This window comes from Oncorhynchus nerka, linkage group LG22 (genome assembly GCF_034236695.1).
Source record: "Oncorhynchus nerka isolate Pitt River linkage group LG22, Oner_Uvic_2.0, whole genome shotgun sequence".
Classification (NCBI taxonomy): domain Eukaryota; kingdom Metazoa; phylum Chordata; class Actinopteri; order Salmoniformes; family Salmonidae; genus Oncorhynchus; species Oncorhynchus nerka.
The window spans coordinates 49,535,238-49,551,275 of NC_088417.1; the positions used below are offsets into that span (position 1 = coordinate 49,535,238).

The 16,038-nt window shown below is 40.4% G+C and overlaps 1 protein-coding gene across 23 annotated transcripts in view; it reads left to right on the plus strand.

The window, feature by feature from the left end:
• The window catches only part of dlg2 (discs, large homolog 2 (Drosophila)), a 367,048-nt gene extending 354,568 nt beyond the window's left edge, over positions 1 to 12,480 (plus strand). For 16 of the 23 annotated variants that reach the window (XM_029627167.2, XM_029627160.2, XM_065007216.1 and 13 more), the window contains 4 exons: positions 3,125 to 3,297; positions 10,309 to 10,421; positions 10,953 to 11,044; positions 11,650 to 12,480. In XM_029627167.2, the coding sequence (XP_029483027.2) occupies positions 3,125 to 3,297; positions 10,309 to 10,421; positions 10,953 to 11,044; positions 11,650 to 11,756 (485 nt within the window). In that variant the 3' untranslated portion in view covers positions 11,757 to 12,480. The remainder of the gene's footprint in view (positions 1 to 3,124; positions 3,298 to 10,308; positions 10,422 to 10,952; positions 11,045 to 11,649) is intronic. The other 7 variants (XM_029627161.2, XM_029627170.2, XM_029627165.2 and 4 more) reach the window with 1 other exon arrangement.
• The last annotated feature ends 3,558 nt before the right edge of the window (positions 12,481 to 16,038 follow it).

Below are 16,038 nucleotides of genomic sequence, written 5' to 3' on the forward strand. Positions count from 1 at the left end.
CACTTCCATAAAGGCCAGATTTGTGCAATATACGACTGATTGTTGTCCTATGGACAGAGTCTCCCACCTCAGCTGTAGATCTCTGCAGTTCATCCAGAGTGATCATGGGCCTCTTGGCTGCATCTCTGATCAGTCTTCTCCTTGTATGAGCTGAAAGTTTAGAGGGACGGCCAGGTCTTGGTAGATTTGCAGTGGTCTGATACTCCTTCCATTTCAATATTATCGCTTGCACAGTGCTCCTTGGGATGTTTAAAGCTTGGGAAATCTTTTTGTATCCAAATCCGGCTTTAAACTTCTCCACAACAGTATCTCGGACCTGCCTGGTGTGTTCCTTGTTCTTCATGATGCTCTCTGCGCTTTTAACGGACCTCTGAGACTATCACAGTGCAGGTGCATTTATCATCATTAGTCATTTAGGTCAACATTGGATCATTCAGAGATCCTCACTGAACTTCTGGAGAGAGTTTGCTGCACTGAAAGTAAAGGGGCTGAATAATTTTGCACGCCCAATTTTTCAGTTTTTGATTTGTTAAAGTTAAATATCCAATAAATGTCGTTCCACTTCATGATTGTGTCCCACTTGTTGTTGATTCTTCACAAAAAAATACAGTTTTCTATCTTTGTTTGAAGCCTGAAATGTGGCAAAAGGTCGCAAAGTTCAAGGGGGCCGAATACTTTCGCAAGGCACTGTATGTAGTATAACAAAGTTGTTGTTAAAGTCAATGTAGTGAAAGGTAGTAGAATAGGTTCCACTCTGTTGTAAGTATTTGATTCAAAATGTGTTTATGTAGAGGTATTGAAATGTAAAAATACAAAAATGCCTCTCTATACACAGTTACCAGGAGATCTATAGATTCACCGTGGGGAATGTGTAGATTTCTGTTCTCACTGGTAAATCTATATATTCCCCGGAAAAACCGTAATTTTTTAACCAATGCGACAGAGAATCTATAGATTTCCCTATTATACACATTTACAGTAACACATGTACCAAAAATTCAGATTGAACAAAAAGCATATTCAGGGCTTGATTTCTATCCCTATCGCGGAAGTTCAGCGCTCCAGGGCAATTTAAAGTGTAAAGTAATTTCCAATTGAGCTGACATATGCAGCGTTTACCGTGAATGTAGTCTCTGCGAACGCGCGGACATTGCCTTTAATTTCAATTGTGTTATTGCACTGAACTTCGGCGAAACGGATTGAATCGAGCCCTTAGAGTATCATAACACTTACACTGGGTTTACATTCTATCACACTGAAAACCCTACAGATTTCCGCTTAGGTGTACTAGTTATAATCGGTTCAAAACGATCATGTTATTTTGAAAAATGTTCTAACAGTGAACAATGATTTAGTTTGTTTACACACACAAACAGGCAGTTGTGTTTGTGTATCTGCACTGTGATCCCACTGTGCCTGCCTTTTGTAACTATATTGTAAATAAAAAGGTATCAGTCACTTATTGTAAAGTGGGACCATACTAACAAATGACATTAAGGCTAGAATCCTTAGTTGCTACAGCCATTTGTGGACTGAAAATTAAATATCAATACTCATTGATTGAAGAATATAACTTTATAAATGGCTCATATGCTTAGTTCACCTGTCGTGCCACATCAGAACCCCTTAATATAAGCTTATTTCACTGCAATGTTTGTAAACAATGCAAATGTAAACTAATCGTATATAGCCTTAAAACAATATTTTTTATATAATGGATGGTCAGTCCTTGCATCCTTAGCTCCGTCTGTGAATTTGAGAGGGGTTACATTTCTCCAGGCCCATCCCTCAGCTTTCTACCAAAACCGAGGCAGGGGACCGCTTTATTGTTTCAATTAAGGACTATCTTTAAATGTTGTCTTGCGAACAACCTTTTTTCCCTGGATTGTTTAAAGACCTTGATTTCAAAGTGGTTGTAAAAAGTTTGTCTTTTTCTAACTGTTACGATTCCCTTTTGGCCCAACAGTCTAGAAGGGATGGTAAATGAGACCTGTAACATAACTCAAACAAATTATAATAGTGACAAAGTAAAAGTGTGAACGAAATAACCAGGACAACTGAAATCTACCGTCAAACTCCAGGTTTATTTGAAAACACACGGTAATGGGGGGGGGAGCAGGAAAAGGGGCTGAGCTGGACCCAAGGAAATAAACAATAAGTATTCAAAAACACCCCTAAGCTAGACTAGCCTACTTTAACAACAGCTAACTAACTAACAAAAATACAGCGGGTGGTCCGCCCAGTTCTAACTAGTGTATTTAACAAAGTCTACCTACGGGTAGTGTATGCCCATGGGCGTCTTGTCTTGGTTTCCCCTTTTCCCACCAGCAAACAAACAAACACCATAACCAAAAACAATACTCACAGGTGAGAACAAAGTGCTATGGAGGTGCTCAAACAAAAGAGAGGTTAATACACAAAGAGAGAGTGAAACACAGAGACCTACAGACATGGCATTTACAGAGAGATTGAGCTCTAGAGCAAACAACTGACAGGGTTTTTAAACCAAGGGAAAGGAACTGTGATAGGGTAGGAAACAGGAGGAGGTGTGTCTTCTGATTGATGATTGGTGACTGATTGGGGAGTGATGATTTTCACCTGTGAGGGGAGAAGGAGAGAAAAGAACACAGGATACACACACACACACAGGATACTGGTATCCGTAAGACTAACAAATAGATAACGTTTGATAAAAATAAAACATTTGAAAGGTCGCGGTTTCGACTCAGATAATTATCTGTCGATGTTCCCTTAAGCAAAGCACTCAACCCCAATTACTCCGGTAAGTCGCTCTGGATAAGAGCATCTGCTAAATGACAATGTATTTTTTTTTAAATGTCATCCGATGGACGGCTGTAGATGTCGTCTGATTTTGAGACACATCTCCCTATAATTTGGGATTAAATATGTCCTTGACGTTTATCTAGAATCATATTGAATTTGTTTCAAGGACACAATGACACTTATGTTGTTAAACCAATCACTCTAAACACTGCCCCCTCTATAACTCCCCCTTCAACAATAATTTGCACATTCAGTTAAACAATTTCCTCCTTTTACATTGTACTTTCTGTATTTAAATATACTTTCTTTTACCTCTTTGCCTCCTTCTCTTGTACCAAAGATACCACTCGATCAAGGAGGGACTACGAGGTCGATGGGCGGGACTACCATTTTGTAATGTCCAGAGAGCAGATGGAGCAGGACATCCAAGAGCACAAGTTCATTGAGGCGGGCCAATACAACGACAATCTCTACGGAACCAGTGTTCAGTCGGTCAAATATGTGGCTGAGAGGGTAAGTGTCAATGTTGTTGCAATTGAGATTTTTATATATATATATATATATATATATATATATATATATATATTCCACAGGCAGAAAATGAATGGTGACAGACCGCGGTACACAAACCCAATGTTGACTATGTGTATGCACTTCCCATTATATAACCTCACACATTTAGTCCTATGCTAACCTAACCAGGTGGCAGTGATTGTTTCCTGTAACAAATTCTGCATCCGCTTATCAAAGATCCTAAACTTTTTATACACAAACCAATAGCATTTCTTGAAATAGGTCAACTTGGACACCCGAGAGGTATATTTAAACTTCCAAATTCAAGGGCTGCATTTCAAACACCTACAAGACACACCCTCCTCCACTTACCCTCGCCTTATGTCCTTGGGGGAATCCCCGTGGCCATCTTTGCTATCGGTTCAAACGATTAGCCAAGCTGACAGCGTAATTCCCTCGGCCCGTGTTTGTGATCAAGTTTGCGAGTGTACAATTTTGTTCACTCCGGGGCCTGAAACTCCACATAATTCAAATCGCGATGATTGTACATCCGCTAAGAAAAGTCTGCCAATACTTAAAACCAACATCAATATGGAGAAGTCAGCATTCAAGTGTAAGTAAAAACAAATGTAAATAAGTTAGAAATTGTGGTACTAATGCACATGACGCCCCAAACACGGATCGTAAAAGTCATGATGTTTTTGTTTGGTTAGCTTTTGGAAACGTTAGCTAGCGCATACAACTTTCCCTGACATCACACATTGTAATTTTCGATTTACCCGATATCATCGGATGGCTAGATTCCATGTCTGCAGATGCTTTGTCTTCCAGCAGAGTACGACCCTGCCTCACACAGGAAGCGGCGCAGGTCCTAATCCAGGCACTTGTCATCTCCCGTCTGGATTACTGCAACTCGCTGTTGGCTGGGCTCCCTGCCTGTGCCATTAAACCCCTACAACTCATCCAGAACGCCGCAGCCCGTCTGGTGTTCAACCTTCCCAAGTTCTCTCACGTCACCCCGCTCCTCCGCTCTCTCCACTGGCTTCCAGTTGAAGCTCGCATCCGCTACAAGACCATGGTGCTTGCCTACGGAGCTGTGAGGGGAACGGCACCTCAGTACCTCCAGGCTCTGATCAGGCCCTACACCCAAACAAGGGCACTGCGTTCATCCACCTCTGGCCTGCTCGCCTCCCTACCACTGAGGAAGTACAGTTCCCGCTCAGCCCAGTCAAAACTGTTCGCTGCTCTGGCCCCCCAATGGTGGAACAAACTCCCTCACGACGCCAGGACAGCGGAGTCAATCACCACCTTCCGGAGACACCTGAAACCCCACCTCTTTAAGGAATACCTAGGATAGGATAAAGTAATCCTTCTCCCCCCCTTAAAAGACCTAGATGCGCTATTGTAAAGTGGCTGTTCCACTGGATGTCATAAGGTGAAAGCACCAATTTGTAAGTCGCTCTGGATAAGAGCGTCTGCTAAATGACTTAAATGTAAATGTAATATGAAATGCTATCACAATTGACTGTAGCGCTTATAAACCACACACAACAGCTAGCGGTGGTTCCGTGATAACTGAGAACACAACCGTTGACGAACGAAAGTGTCATATTTCCGGGCAAGGGCGATCCATTTCAAATGAATTTATTCCACCCTCATCATACGCCATGATACGTCAAAAGAAGTGTTCCCGTGCCTCCCGGGTGGCGCAGTGGTTAAGGGCGCTGTACTGCAGCGCCAGCTGTGCCATCAGAGTCCCTGGGTTCGCGCCCAGGCTCTGTCGTAACCGGCCGCGACCGGGAGGTCCGTGGGGCGACGCACAATTGGCCTAGCTTCGTCCGGGTTAGGGAGGGCTTGGTCGGTAGGGATGTCCTTGTCTCATCGCGCACCAGCGACTCCTGTAGCGGGCCGGGCGCAGTGCGCGCTAACCAAGGTTGCCGGGTGCACGGTGTAGCCTCCGACACATTGGTGCGGCTGGCTTCCGGGTTTGGATGCGCGCTGTGTTAAGAAGCAGTATGGCTGGTTGGGTTGTGTATCGGAGGACGCATGACATTCAACCTTCGTCTCTCCCGAGCCCGTACGGGAGTTGTAGCGATGAGACAAGATAGTAGCTACTACAATAATTGGATACCACGAAAATTGGGGAGAAAAAGGGGTAAAAAATTATTTTTTTAAAAAAAGACTAAAAAAAAATGAGGTGTTCCCTAAATTTGAGGGCTGAGAGGAGAGGGTGTGTCTTTTTATGTGTTTGCAGCCAAGGTTTACTTTTGTTCCCCTTCACTTGGTCTGTCTCAAGTGTAGAGTGACAACATTGCATGATCATTGCATCCTTGACTTGGTAGATAACAAAGTCCCACTTTTTTGCTTATCCGTTTCACATCCACCCATGTACTTTTACAGAGAAAATAGGAGGAGGAGGTCTGTACACAAGTTTTATCGTACACTGTAAAAAAAAAAGTCAAAGAGCCTCATGGACATGTCAAATAGCTGTCAGGTACGATAACCATCATTGCTTTCCTCGTGGCAAACACCACTAAAGCGAGTTACCCGTAACAACAGTGTTCATTAACCGTGAGTTCGAGCCCCCCTCCCTTCAAGCATTTTTGTTAAGGGAAACACTGTCCACTGCTCGTCCATATATATGGGACAAAGTGGATGAATATAATAATGCATATAAAACGTTGTACATAGGCCTACACGTCTATGTAATATATCCCATACTATAGTAGCAACAATTATGTATGTGGCAGTAGCCTATGTGTAGGTTTGCATTTTTACGTTGAATTCATGGATTTCACGAGAGGGTTCCAGGAGTGATTCATTTCTATTTCTGTAGGCCTATAGCCTATCTCGCACATTGTCGAAGTGAATTGAAGTGTATCATACAAAGTCCCATATGCAGTAATAGGTTATAGCGGTAGGTTATAGGACACAATCTGATGTGAATGAATGTAGGCTATATTGTTCATCGGAGTTCCTATAGTACAGAAAAGGCCAATCGGAGAGTTGGATGACTTTGTCAAATAGAAGTCATTCTCCATCTGATACAGATACAGCCAAGTGTCTTCATACATTTAAGACTGTTGATTTGGAATCTTTTACATGGAGTAGGCTAAGTGTGGGATTGTGTCTGGACTCGCTATAAACGCATTTAAAATTACTGTAATACTGCCATCTGATGGATGACAATGAGAGTGCAACCTGTAATGCATTTTATTTTATTTAACCTTTATTTTTTCTTATTTACAATGACAGCCAAACCCGGACTCTATTACACTTTGTAATGCTCATCCTCGAGTCAAATAACGCAAACAGTGGGGTCCATAATTATTGGTACCCTTGATAAAGATGAGCAAATAAGACTAAAATAAATACTTTTTAAAAGTTGTATTTTATACTAATACAATTGCTCAGAGAAAGCGATTGGACAACACATTGGGAGGGATCATAGACCATTCCTCCATTCAGATTATTTCCAGATCCTTGATATCCTTTGCTTAGACTGCCCTTTTCAATTCAAACCACAGCTTTTAAATGGGGTTCAAGTGTGGATAATTTAAATGTTGTGGTCAATTAACAATTTCTTTGTGGATTTTGATGTGGCCTTGGGGTTAATGTCTTGCTGGAAGATCCTCTTGAGGCCTAGTTTCAGCCTGGCAAAGGCAACCAGGTTTTTGGCTAAAATATCCTGCCACTTGGTAAATTCCCCAGGACCAGTGGAAGCAAAATAGCCCCATAACATCAAAGATCCACCACCATATTTTACAGTAGGTATGAGGTATTTTCTGCATTGTTATTTTGAAGGCCGAACCCACCGCTGGTGTGCATGGTCAAAGACCTCTACTTTCGTGTCATATGACCATAGCACCGGTTCCAATCCAAGTGTCAATGCCATTTAGTGAACTCCAGGTAGTGCTGTGGTCACACAACCTGAAAATAGCGCTCTTTGGCCCAATGGTGTGCGTAGATTTGTATGACTTTTTAAACAAAATCTCTTTCTCTGAGCAATTGTATTAGTATAAACAAATATCATTTTCCAATTTCTTTGAGCATATAATATAGCTTAGTATTTGTATTTATTTTTATAGTCTTTTGTTACAAATTGCAAGAACCGATTACTCTGGAGTCAGATGTTAACAGAATGTGTCATTTTGGCCCATTAAACACACTGTTTCATGTGATAATTAGGCAGGTCTATTTCTGAAAAAGAAAGGACATTCTTGCCTACTTCACCCATATATATTTATTTATTTATTTTTTGCAAAAAAATAATTGTGTGTAGTCAGTGGTGGTAAAATTTGTTATACTTGTGTAAAAGTAAAGATTCAGTACCTTAATAGAAAATGACTCAAGTGAAAGTCACCCAGTAAAATTGAATAAAAAATATTTGGTTTTAAATATACTTAAGTATCAAAAGTAAAAGTATAAATCATTTAAAATTCCTTATATTAAGTAAACCAGACTGCACCATTTTCATTTTTTGGGGGGTTAATTTATGGATAGCCAGGGGCACACTCCAACAGTGTGTTTATTAATGAGTCCGGCAGATCAGAGGCAGAAGGGATGACCAAAGTTAAGTGAATGAATTGGACCATTTTCCTGTCCTGCTAAGCATTCAAAATGTAATGAGTACTTTTGTATGTATGGGGTAAAAAGTACATTATTTTCCTAAGAAATGTAGTGAAGTAAAAGTTGTCAAATTTAAATAGTGAGGTATAGATACCCCACAAAAACGACTTATGTAGTAATTTAAAGTATTTTTTACTTAAGTACTTTAAACCACTGTGTGGCGTTCCAGTAGTTAGCTACACCACTACATGGGAAAAAAGTTATTAACTTCTGAACTACCAAGATTTTAATTTAGTTCAACTACCACAAAGCTACTGCAAAATGTAATTATATTAATAGTTGAAATACATGTAGTTCACTACTTTTCAACACTGTCCCCTTCTCAACACACGAACACAGTAAATGTTATTCTACATTTAAAAATGGGGGGGGACTCGTGAAATTCCAACCCATGCCAAAATCTGACAATTACGTGGAGCAAGGCACTACACAGAGAGATATTTGACCAGTCAGTCAACTACATTTGATGTAGTTGCTTTAATTATCAGAACCGTTAGACTTCTGTTAAGGACACTTCCATGAACAAGTGTTGGATCACGTCCAACTATGTTGACGATTTTAATTGGCTGTTAGGAACCGGATATAATCATGAATTTGAACAGGATATAATCACTGCCACCTGGTAAGGTTAGCATATGGCTAAATGTTCCAGGTTATGTAATTAGTATAGCTAACATGTCGCCTTTAATCACGTGCAACTACGTCAACGATTTTAATTGGCTGAGAAATACAAAATGTTGTTTCCTGTATGTTGCAACCACACAAAGATATATATTTTTTTAAGTCTTATTTGTCTTCAAGCATAATTATCCATTTATACAGTTTGTACTGTTTACCCCTTCTAGTAAAGTATTACCAGATTCTTTGTCAGAAACAGTAATTTCACTGAATCAAGAACATCATGTGAATTCAATGAATATGTACAGTGCCTTGTGATTTGTTGTTACAGCCTGAGTAAGAGATTGTGTCACTGGCCTACACACAATACCCCATAATGTCAAAGTGGAATTGTGTTTTTAGACATTTTTACAAATTAATAAAAAATGAAAAGCAGAAATGTTTTGAGTCAATAAGTATTCAACCCCTTTGTTATGGCAAGCCTAAATAAGTTCAGGAGTAAAGATGTGCTGAACAAGTTGCATGGACTCAGTCTGTGTGCAATAATAGTGTTTTTAACCATTTTTGAATGACTACCTCATCACACACAATATGTAAGGTCTCTCAGTCAAGCAGTGCATTTCAAACACAGATTAAACCACAAAGACCAGGGAGGTTTTCCAATGCCTCGCACAAAAGGGCACCTATTGGTAGATGGGTAAGACATTTTTTTTTTAAAGCAGACATTGAATATCCCTTTGAGCATGGTGAAGCTATAAATTACACTTTGGATGGTATATCAATACACCCAGTCACTGCAAAGATACAGGTTTCCTTCCTAACTCAGTTGCCAGAGAGGAAGGAAACTGCTCAGGGATTTCATGGTGACTTTAAAACTGTTAGAGTTGAATGGCTGTGATTGGAGAAAACTGAGGATGGATCATCAACATTGTAGTTACTTCACAATACTAACCTAAGTGATAGAGTGAAAAGAAGAGAGCCTGTACAGAATACAAATATTCCAAAATATGCATCCTGTTTACAATAAGGCACTAAAGTAACACTGCCAAAAATGTGGAAAAGCAATGTCCTGAATACAAAGCATTATGATTGGGGCAAATCCAATTAAACACATCACTGAGTACCACTCTTCATATTTTCAAGCATAGTGGTGGCTGCATCATGTTATGGGTATGCATGTCATCGACAAGAAAGTATTTTTTTGTTAAAAGAAACAGAATAGAGCTAAGCACAGGCAAAATCCTAGAGGAAAACCTGGTTCAGTCTGCTTTCCAACAGACATTGGGAGACAAATTCACTTTTCAGCAGGACAGTAACCTAAAGCACAAGGCCAAATATACACTGGAGTTGCTTACCAAGACAACATTAAATGTTCCTGAGTTTGCCTAGTTACAGTTGACTTAAATTGGCTTGATAATCAATGGCAAGACATGAAAATAGCTGTCTAGCAATGATCAGCAACCAACTTGACAGAGCTTGAAGAATTAAAATGATAATAATGTTCAAATATGATATAATCCAGGTGTGCAAAGCGCTTAGAGATTTACCCAGAAAGACACAGCATCACTGCCAAAGGTGATTCTAACATGTATCGACTCAGGGGTGTGAATACTTATTTAAATGAGAAATATTGCAAAAATATATTGCAGCATTTTCTAAAAACATGTTTTCGCTTTTATGTAACCCAACAACATGTGGAATAAGTCAACGGGTATGAATACTTTCTGAAGGCACTGTACATAAACTGTTTCTTTCTTCTTTCAGCAGGGTAAACACTGCATACTTGACGTGTCGGGGAATGCCATTAAACGACTACAAGTAGCACAACTCTATCCCATTGCCATCTTTATAAAGCCCAGATCCATCGATTCATTAATGTGAGTTCTCGTCTCCCAACTCATGAACATATTATTACGTAGCAAATGTGTCTAACGGATATGCAATACAGTAGAAGGCGCTGACATCAAGTGAGTGCAGAATGTATTTTAAGTCACCAAAGTGGGCAGGGGGCAAATCAGGCAATTAAGTGAACATGGGAGTTGAATTGACAAATACAACAGCTGCAGACAGTAGAATTTATGGGTCCGGTTTCCCAGACACAGATTAAGGGCTGAAGATCAGCGATTTAAATAAGAAGGTCATTTCCGATTTAGCCGACATATACAAGCGATTAGAATGGATGCAGTCTCTGCTAATGACCGAACATTGCCTTTAAATTGATATCGCCCTGTAGTGCAGCTCTTCAGCACTACGGATTAAATCCAGCCCTAAACCTATTCCTGGACTAAAAGGCACTTTCAATGGAGATTCTCCATTGAGCTTGCTTTATAGTCCAGGACTAGGCTTAATCTGTGTCTGGGAAACCTCCCCATGGAGTCTGAGGCCTCACAACAAACATCTGTCCCCAGGGAGATGAATAAGAGGCTAACAGAAGAGCAGGCCAGGAAGACATTTGACCGGGCCATGAAACTGGAGCAGGAGTTTGCCGAGTTTTTCACAGGTACAGTATCCATGAGTTAAAGATGAACATTGTTGCTCTTTTTAGACAAAAGAGTTGTAGTCGTGTCGATTTCAGTGCCACCCGTGCCGATGTTTACAGTTATGAGGCCTCATTTCTTAACCTTCTATAGATTTCACACAATTTTGGTGCACATCGAGATCCTACAATTAGTGGGAACATTTCATACTGTACGCCCCAAATTATAAAGCAGATCCATACTGTAATTCTGCGCATGTGAACGCGCATTACAACCCTGCCTGGATAATGCCCTTCAACTTTTATGGTGACAAATAACACCCTTATTTGCTGTATGACAAGGAACAATTGGAACTAAGCCACTAGTACATTTGATAAACTACTTTTAGGATTTTTTTTAAGCGTCAGCAGAATGTTTGTCTTTTGAATTGACTATTTCAACCTAACCTGTGGTAGTAAATGTCACCACAATATGTTATATGGGTGCGATGTATTGTTCTCCAGAACAGTATGTACATTACTAAAAAATAATGTCCTTCTCAGTGGACAATGAGCAATTTTATTCTGTAAGAAAATCATTTCTAAATGGCTAGGTCTGTCTGTACTGAATGTCTCCCTATGTTTTGCAGCCCTTGTTCAAGGGGACACCTTAGAGGAAATGTATAACCACTGCAAAATGGTGGTAGAGGAGCATTCAGGACCCTACATTTGGATCCCGTCAAAGGAGAAATTATGAGAACACACCACTTTGGCAGGGAGATTGGACTGCTAGAAACAAAATACTTTGTAACTTATGATCAATTGTAATGGCAATTTATATTGTTCCTAATTATAGCCAATTAATATGATTTTTTTTTTGTTATTGTTTATTCTTTTTTTCACTTTCAATATGAATGTTCCTGAATGTACACCACAAAGTTCAAAAAAACATTTTTGGCCTAAAAAATGTTACTGTTTGTATATTTAATGATTTTTATTTTTAAGAAAATATTAAGGAAATTAAATAAACATGGGCATGTGTTCACCTCGACTGCGTGGAATTTCAAATGAATTTTAGAAGATGGCAGATACAAGTCATTGCCACACCAACAAAGGAGGGGAAGGAAATAATATCAGCTTCTTTTGCTTTTCTCCACCCAACAGCTAGCACTTTGTGTCCTCTGACGCTCACCTCACATCAATAGTTGACATTTTGTGTGACTGGCATCTATGCACTCACATGGCCCTTGGACACAGTTCATCATACTCCTGCTATTTTTACATTGTTATTTTCTATTCATTTTATTATGTTGTGAATCCAGATTGGTTGGACATTTTAAATTTGTTATAAGAATTTCAACTTTATTGTTTATTTTGCGGATTCTTTCATTGTTGAGATGCTTTGAGAGGGCACAACAGCACAGAAAATATTTATTATAAAGATGTATAACTTTGATTAAACATTTTATTTGAAAAAGGTATCTTGTTTGACAGTGCAATGTATATTTGGTGATGCTGGGCAAATGGAAAACTACTCGTCAAGAACTTGGGAATATAAGGTTCTATCTGCATTTTTGTCAATTATTGACAGCCTTGTTCTGTTCAATTATCTACCTATATAGCACTCTTAATAGCACAATTCATTTTAAATTCAAAAAAGAATACTATATAAATCGCTGACACCATTCAAACCAATTAGGGTTCGTAACATTGAAGCCAATTATCTCAGACTCATATTTTTGCAGATCGAACCTTCGAGTCCCAAGTCCTTTTCCACCAATCACAGCAGCTCTTTTTCAGACCAATAAGTGAGAAATTATCAGAATTGGGCTGCCTGTGTAAACACCTATGTGGCATAGTTCAGAAATTACACTGTTTTAAAGCATATTTATTTTCTCCACCAACTTTCAGGCTTCTCATGAGTTTGATACTTTATTAATTAAGGTCCATCACAAGTTCAATGTTCAACAATGGTCCTTACATTATTTCAGATGTTTTATACTATTATAATTTGTGGAATATTAAGGTATCACATTGAAATAATCATCACCTATGAAGATACTGATTGCTCAATGGCACGGCCTGGGGTGACTTGGGAGATACGCACACACTTGTAGTGCAGAACCAGATGATGTGGTGCGCAGTGAAATGAGAATATGCCCCAAACGGCCCTGCTACACTATAGCCATGGGACGTCCGTTATTGCCGTCAGCCATTGTAGACCGCACTATTTACCAAGAGAGTTTTAATCTATATTTTTCGTAACTGTCTATTTACCATCACAAACTGATGCTGCCACTAAGACCACTCTCAACGAGATGCATGGGGTCATAAGCAAAAATAAAATGCTCACCCAGAGGCGGTGCTCCTAGCATTGACTTTAATGCAGGAAAACTGAAACCTGTTTTACCTCATTTCCACCAGCATCTCACATGTGCCACCAGAGGGAAAGAAAAGTCTTCATCACCGTTACTCCACACACAGAGACACATAAAAAGATTTCCCTCATCCTCTATTTGGCAAATCTGACCATAGCTCTTGCTTACAAGCAAAAACTCAAACAGAAAGTTCCAGGGACGCACTCAATACAGGACTGTTTTGGTAGCAAAGACTGGAATATGTTCTGGGATTCATCCGATGGCATTGAGGAGTTTACCACATCAGTCTCCTGCTTCGTTGGTAAGTGCATCGCTGCCGTTGTCCCCACAGTGACCGTACTTACATATCCCAACCAGAAGCCATGGATTACAGGCAATATCTGCAATGAGCTAATGGCTAGAGCTGCCACTTTCAAGGAGCGAGACACTAATCCAGACGCTTATAAGAAATCCCGTCACACCCTCCGACGAACCATCAAACAGGCAAAGCGTCAATACAGGACCAATATCGAATCCGTAATCTGGACGCTACACTGGCTCTGATGCTCGTCTGATGTGGCAGGGCTTGCAAACTATCACAGATTACAAAGGGAACCCACCCACGAGCTATGCACGCTTTTATGCAAGCAACACTGAACTATGCACATGAGAGCACCAGCTGTTCCAGACGACTGTGTGATCACTCTCTCTGTAGCCGATGTGTGTAATACCTTTAAACAGGTTAACATTCACAAGCCCACAGGGCCAGATGGATTACCAGGACGCCTTCTCAGAGTATGCACTGGCAAGTGTATTAACCGACATTTCCAACCTCTCCCTGACCCAGTCTGTAATACCTACAATGCATTCGGAAAGAATTCAGACCCCTTGACTTTTTCCACATTTTGTTACTTCACAGCCTTATTTTAAAATTGATTAAAATATTTTTTTCCCCCTCATCAATCTGCACACAATACCCCATAATGACAAAGAAAAAACAGGTTTTTAGTACATTTTGCAAATGATTTACAAAATAAAAAATGGAAATATCACATTTACATAAGTATTCAGACCCTTTGCTCAGTACTTTGTTGAAGCACCGTTGGCACACCTGTATTTGGGGAGTTTCTCCCATTCTTCTCTGCAGACCCCCTCAAGCTCTGTCAGGTTGGATGGGGAGCGTCGCTGCACAGCTATGTTCAGGTCTCTTCAGAGATGTTTGATTGTGTCACGTCCTGACCTTAGTTCCTTTTTTATGTCTCTATTTTGGTTTGGTCAGGGCGTGAGCATTCAGTTTTGTTATATGTTTTGTATTTCTGTGTTTGGCCTGGTATGGTTCCCAATCAGAGGCAGCTGTCTATCGTTGTCTCTGATTGAGAACCATAGTTAGGTAGCTCTTGCCCACATGGGTTTTGTGGGTAGTTGTTTCCTGTTTTGTGTTGTGTAACCTTGCAGGACTGTTTCGATTTTCGTTGTTTCACTTTTGTTATTTTATATTCAGTGTTCAGTTGTAATAAATGTAGCATGGACATGTACCTCTCTGCATTTTGGTCCGATCTTTCCTATTCCTCGTCTGAAGAAGTAGACAATCGTTACAGATTGGGTTTAAGTCCGGGCTCTGGCTGGGCAACTCAAGGACATTCAGAGACTGGTCCAAGGTGAACCTTCGCCCCAGTCTGAGGTCCTGAGCGCTCTGGAGCAAGTTTTCATCAAGGATATCTCTGTACTTTGCTCCGTTCATCATTCCCTCGATCCTGACTGGTCTCCCATTACCTGCTGCTGAAAAACATCCCCAAAGCATGATGCTGCCACCACGTCTCACCGTGGGGATGGTGCCAGGTTGCCTCCAGACGTGACACTTGGCATTCAGGCCAAGGAGTTCAATCTTGGTTTCATCAGACCAGAGAATCTTGTTTCTCATGGTCTGAGTCCTCTAGGTGCCTTTTGGCAAACTCCAAGCGGGCTGTCATGTTCCTTTTACTTAAGAGTGGCTTCCTTCTGGCCACTACCATATAGACCTGATTGGTGGAGTGCTGCAGAGATGGTTGTCCTTCTGGAAGGTTCTCCCATACCCACAGAGGAACTCTGGAGCTCTGTCAGAGTGACCATCGGGTTCTTGGTCACATCCCTGATCAAGGCTTTTCTCCCCGATTGCTCAGTTTGGCCGGGCGGCCAGCTCTTGGAAGAGTTTTGGTGGTTGCTAACTTCTTCCATTTAAGAATGATGGAGTCCACTGTGTTCTTGGGGATCTTCAAAGCTGTAGACATTTTTTGATACCCTTCCCCAGATCTGTGCCTCTACACAATCCTGTATCGGACAAGTCCTTCGACCTCATGTCTTGGTTTTTGCTCTGTCATGCACTGTCAACTGTGGGACCTTATATAGACAGGTGTGTTCCTTTCCAAATCATGTCTGTTTTTATTTCATTTGCAAAAAAAATTAAAACCTGTTTTTGCTTTGTCATTATGGGATATTGCTTGTAGATTGATGACATTTTGTTCATTGTTTTTGAAACCAGTGGAAAGCTAGTGAAAAATGCGCTCTTGCAACATCTGCATAGTGTGTATCCCAGCCTACTGAATAAAAGTGGGGCTTTTATTGCTCAATCTAATTCATATAAAAAAGATATAAAAAATAAAACAATTCATAGGCCTAATGGACACATGCTCAAACTCGCACACT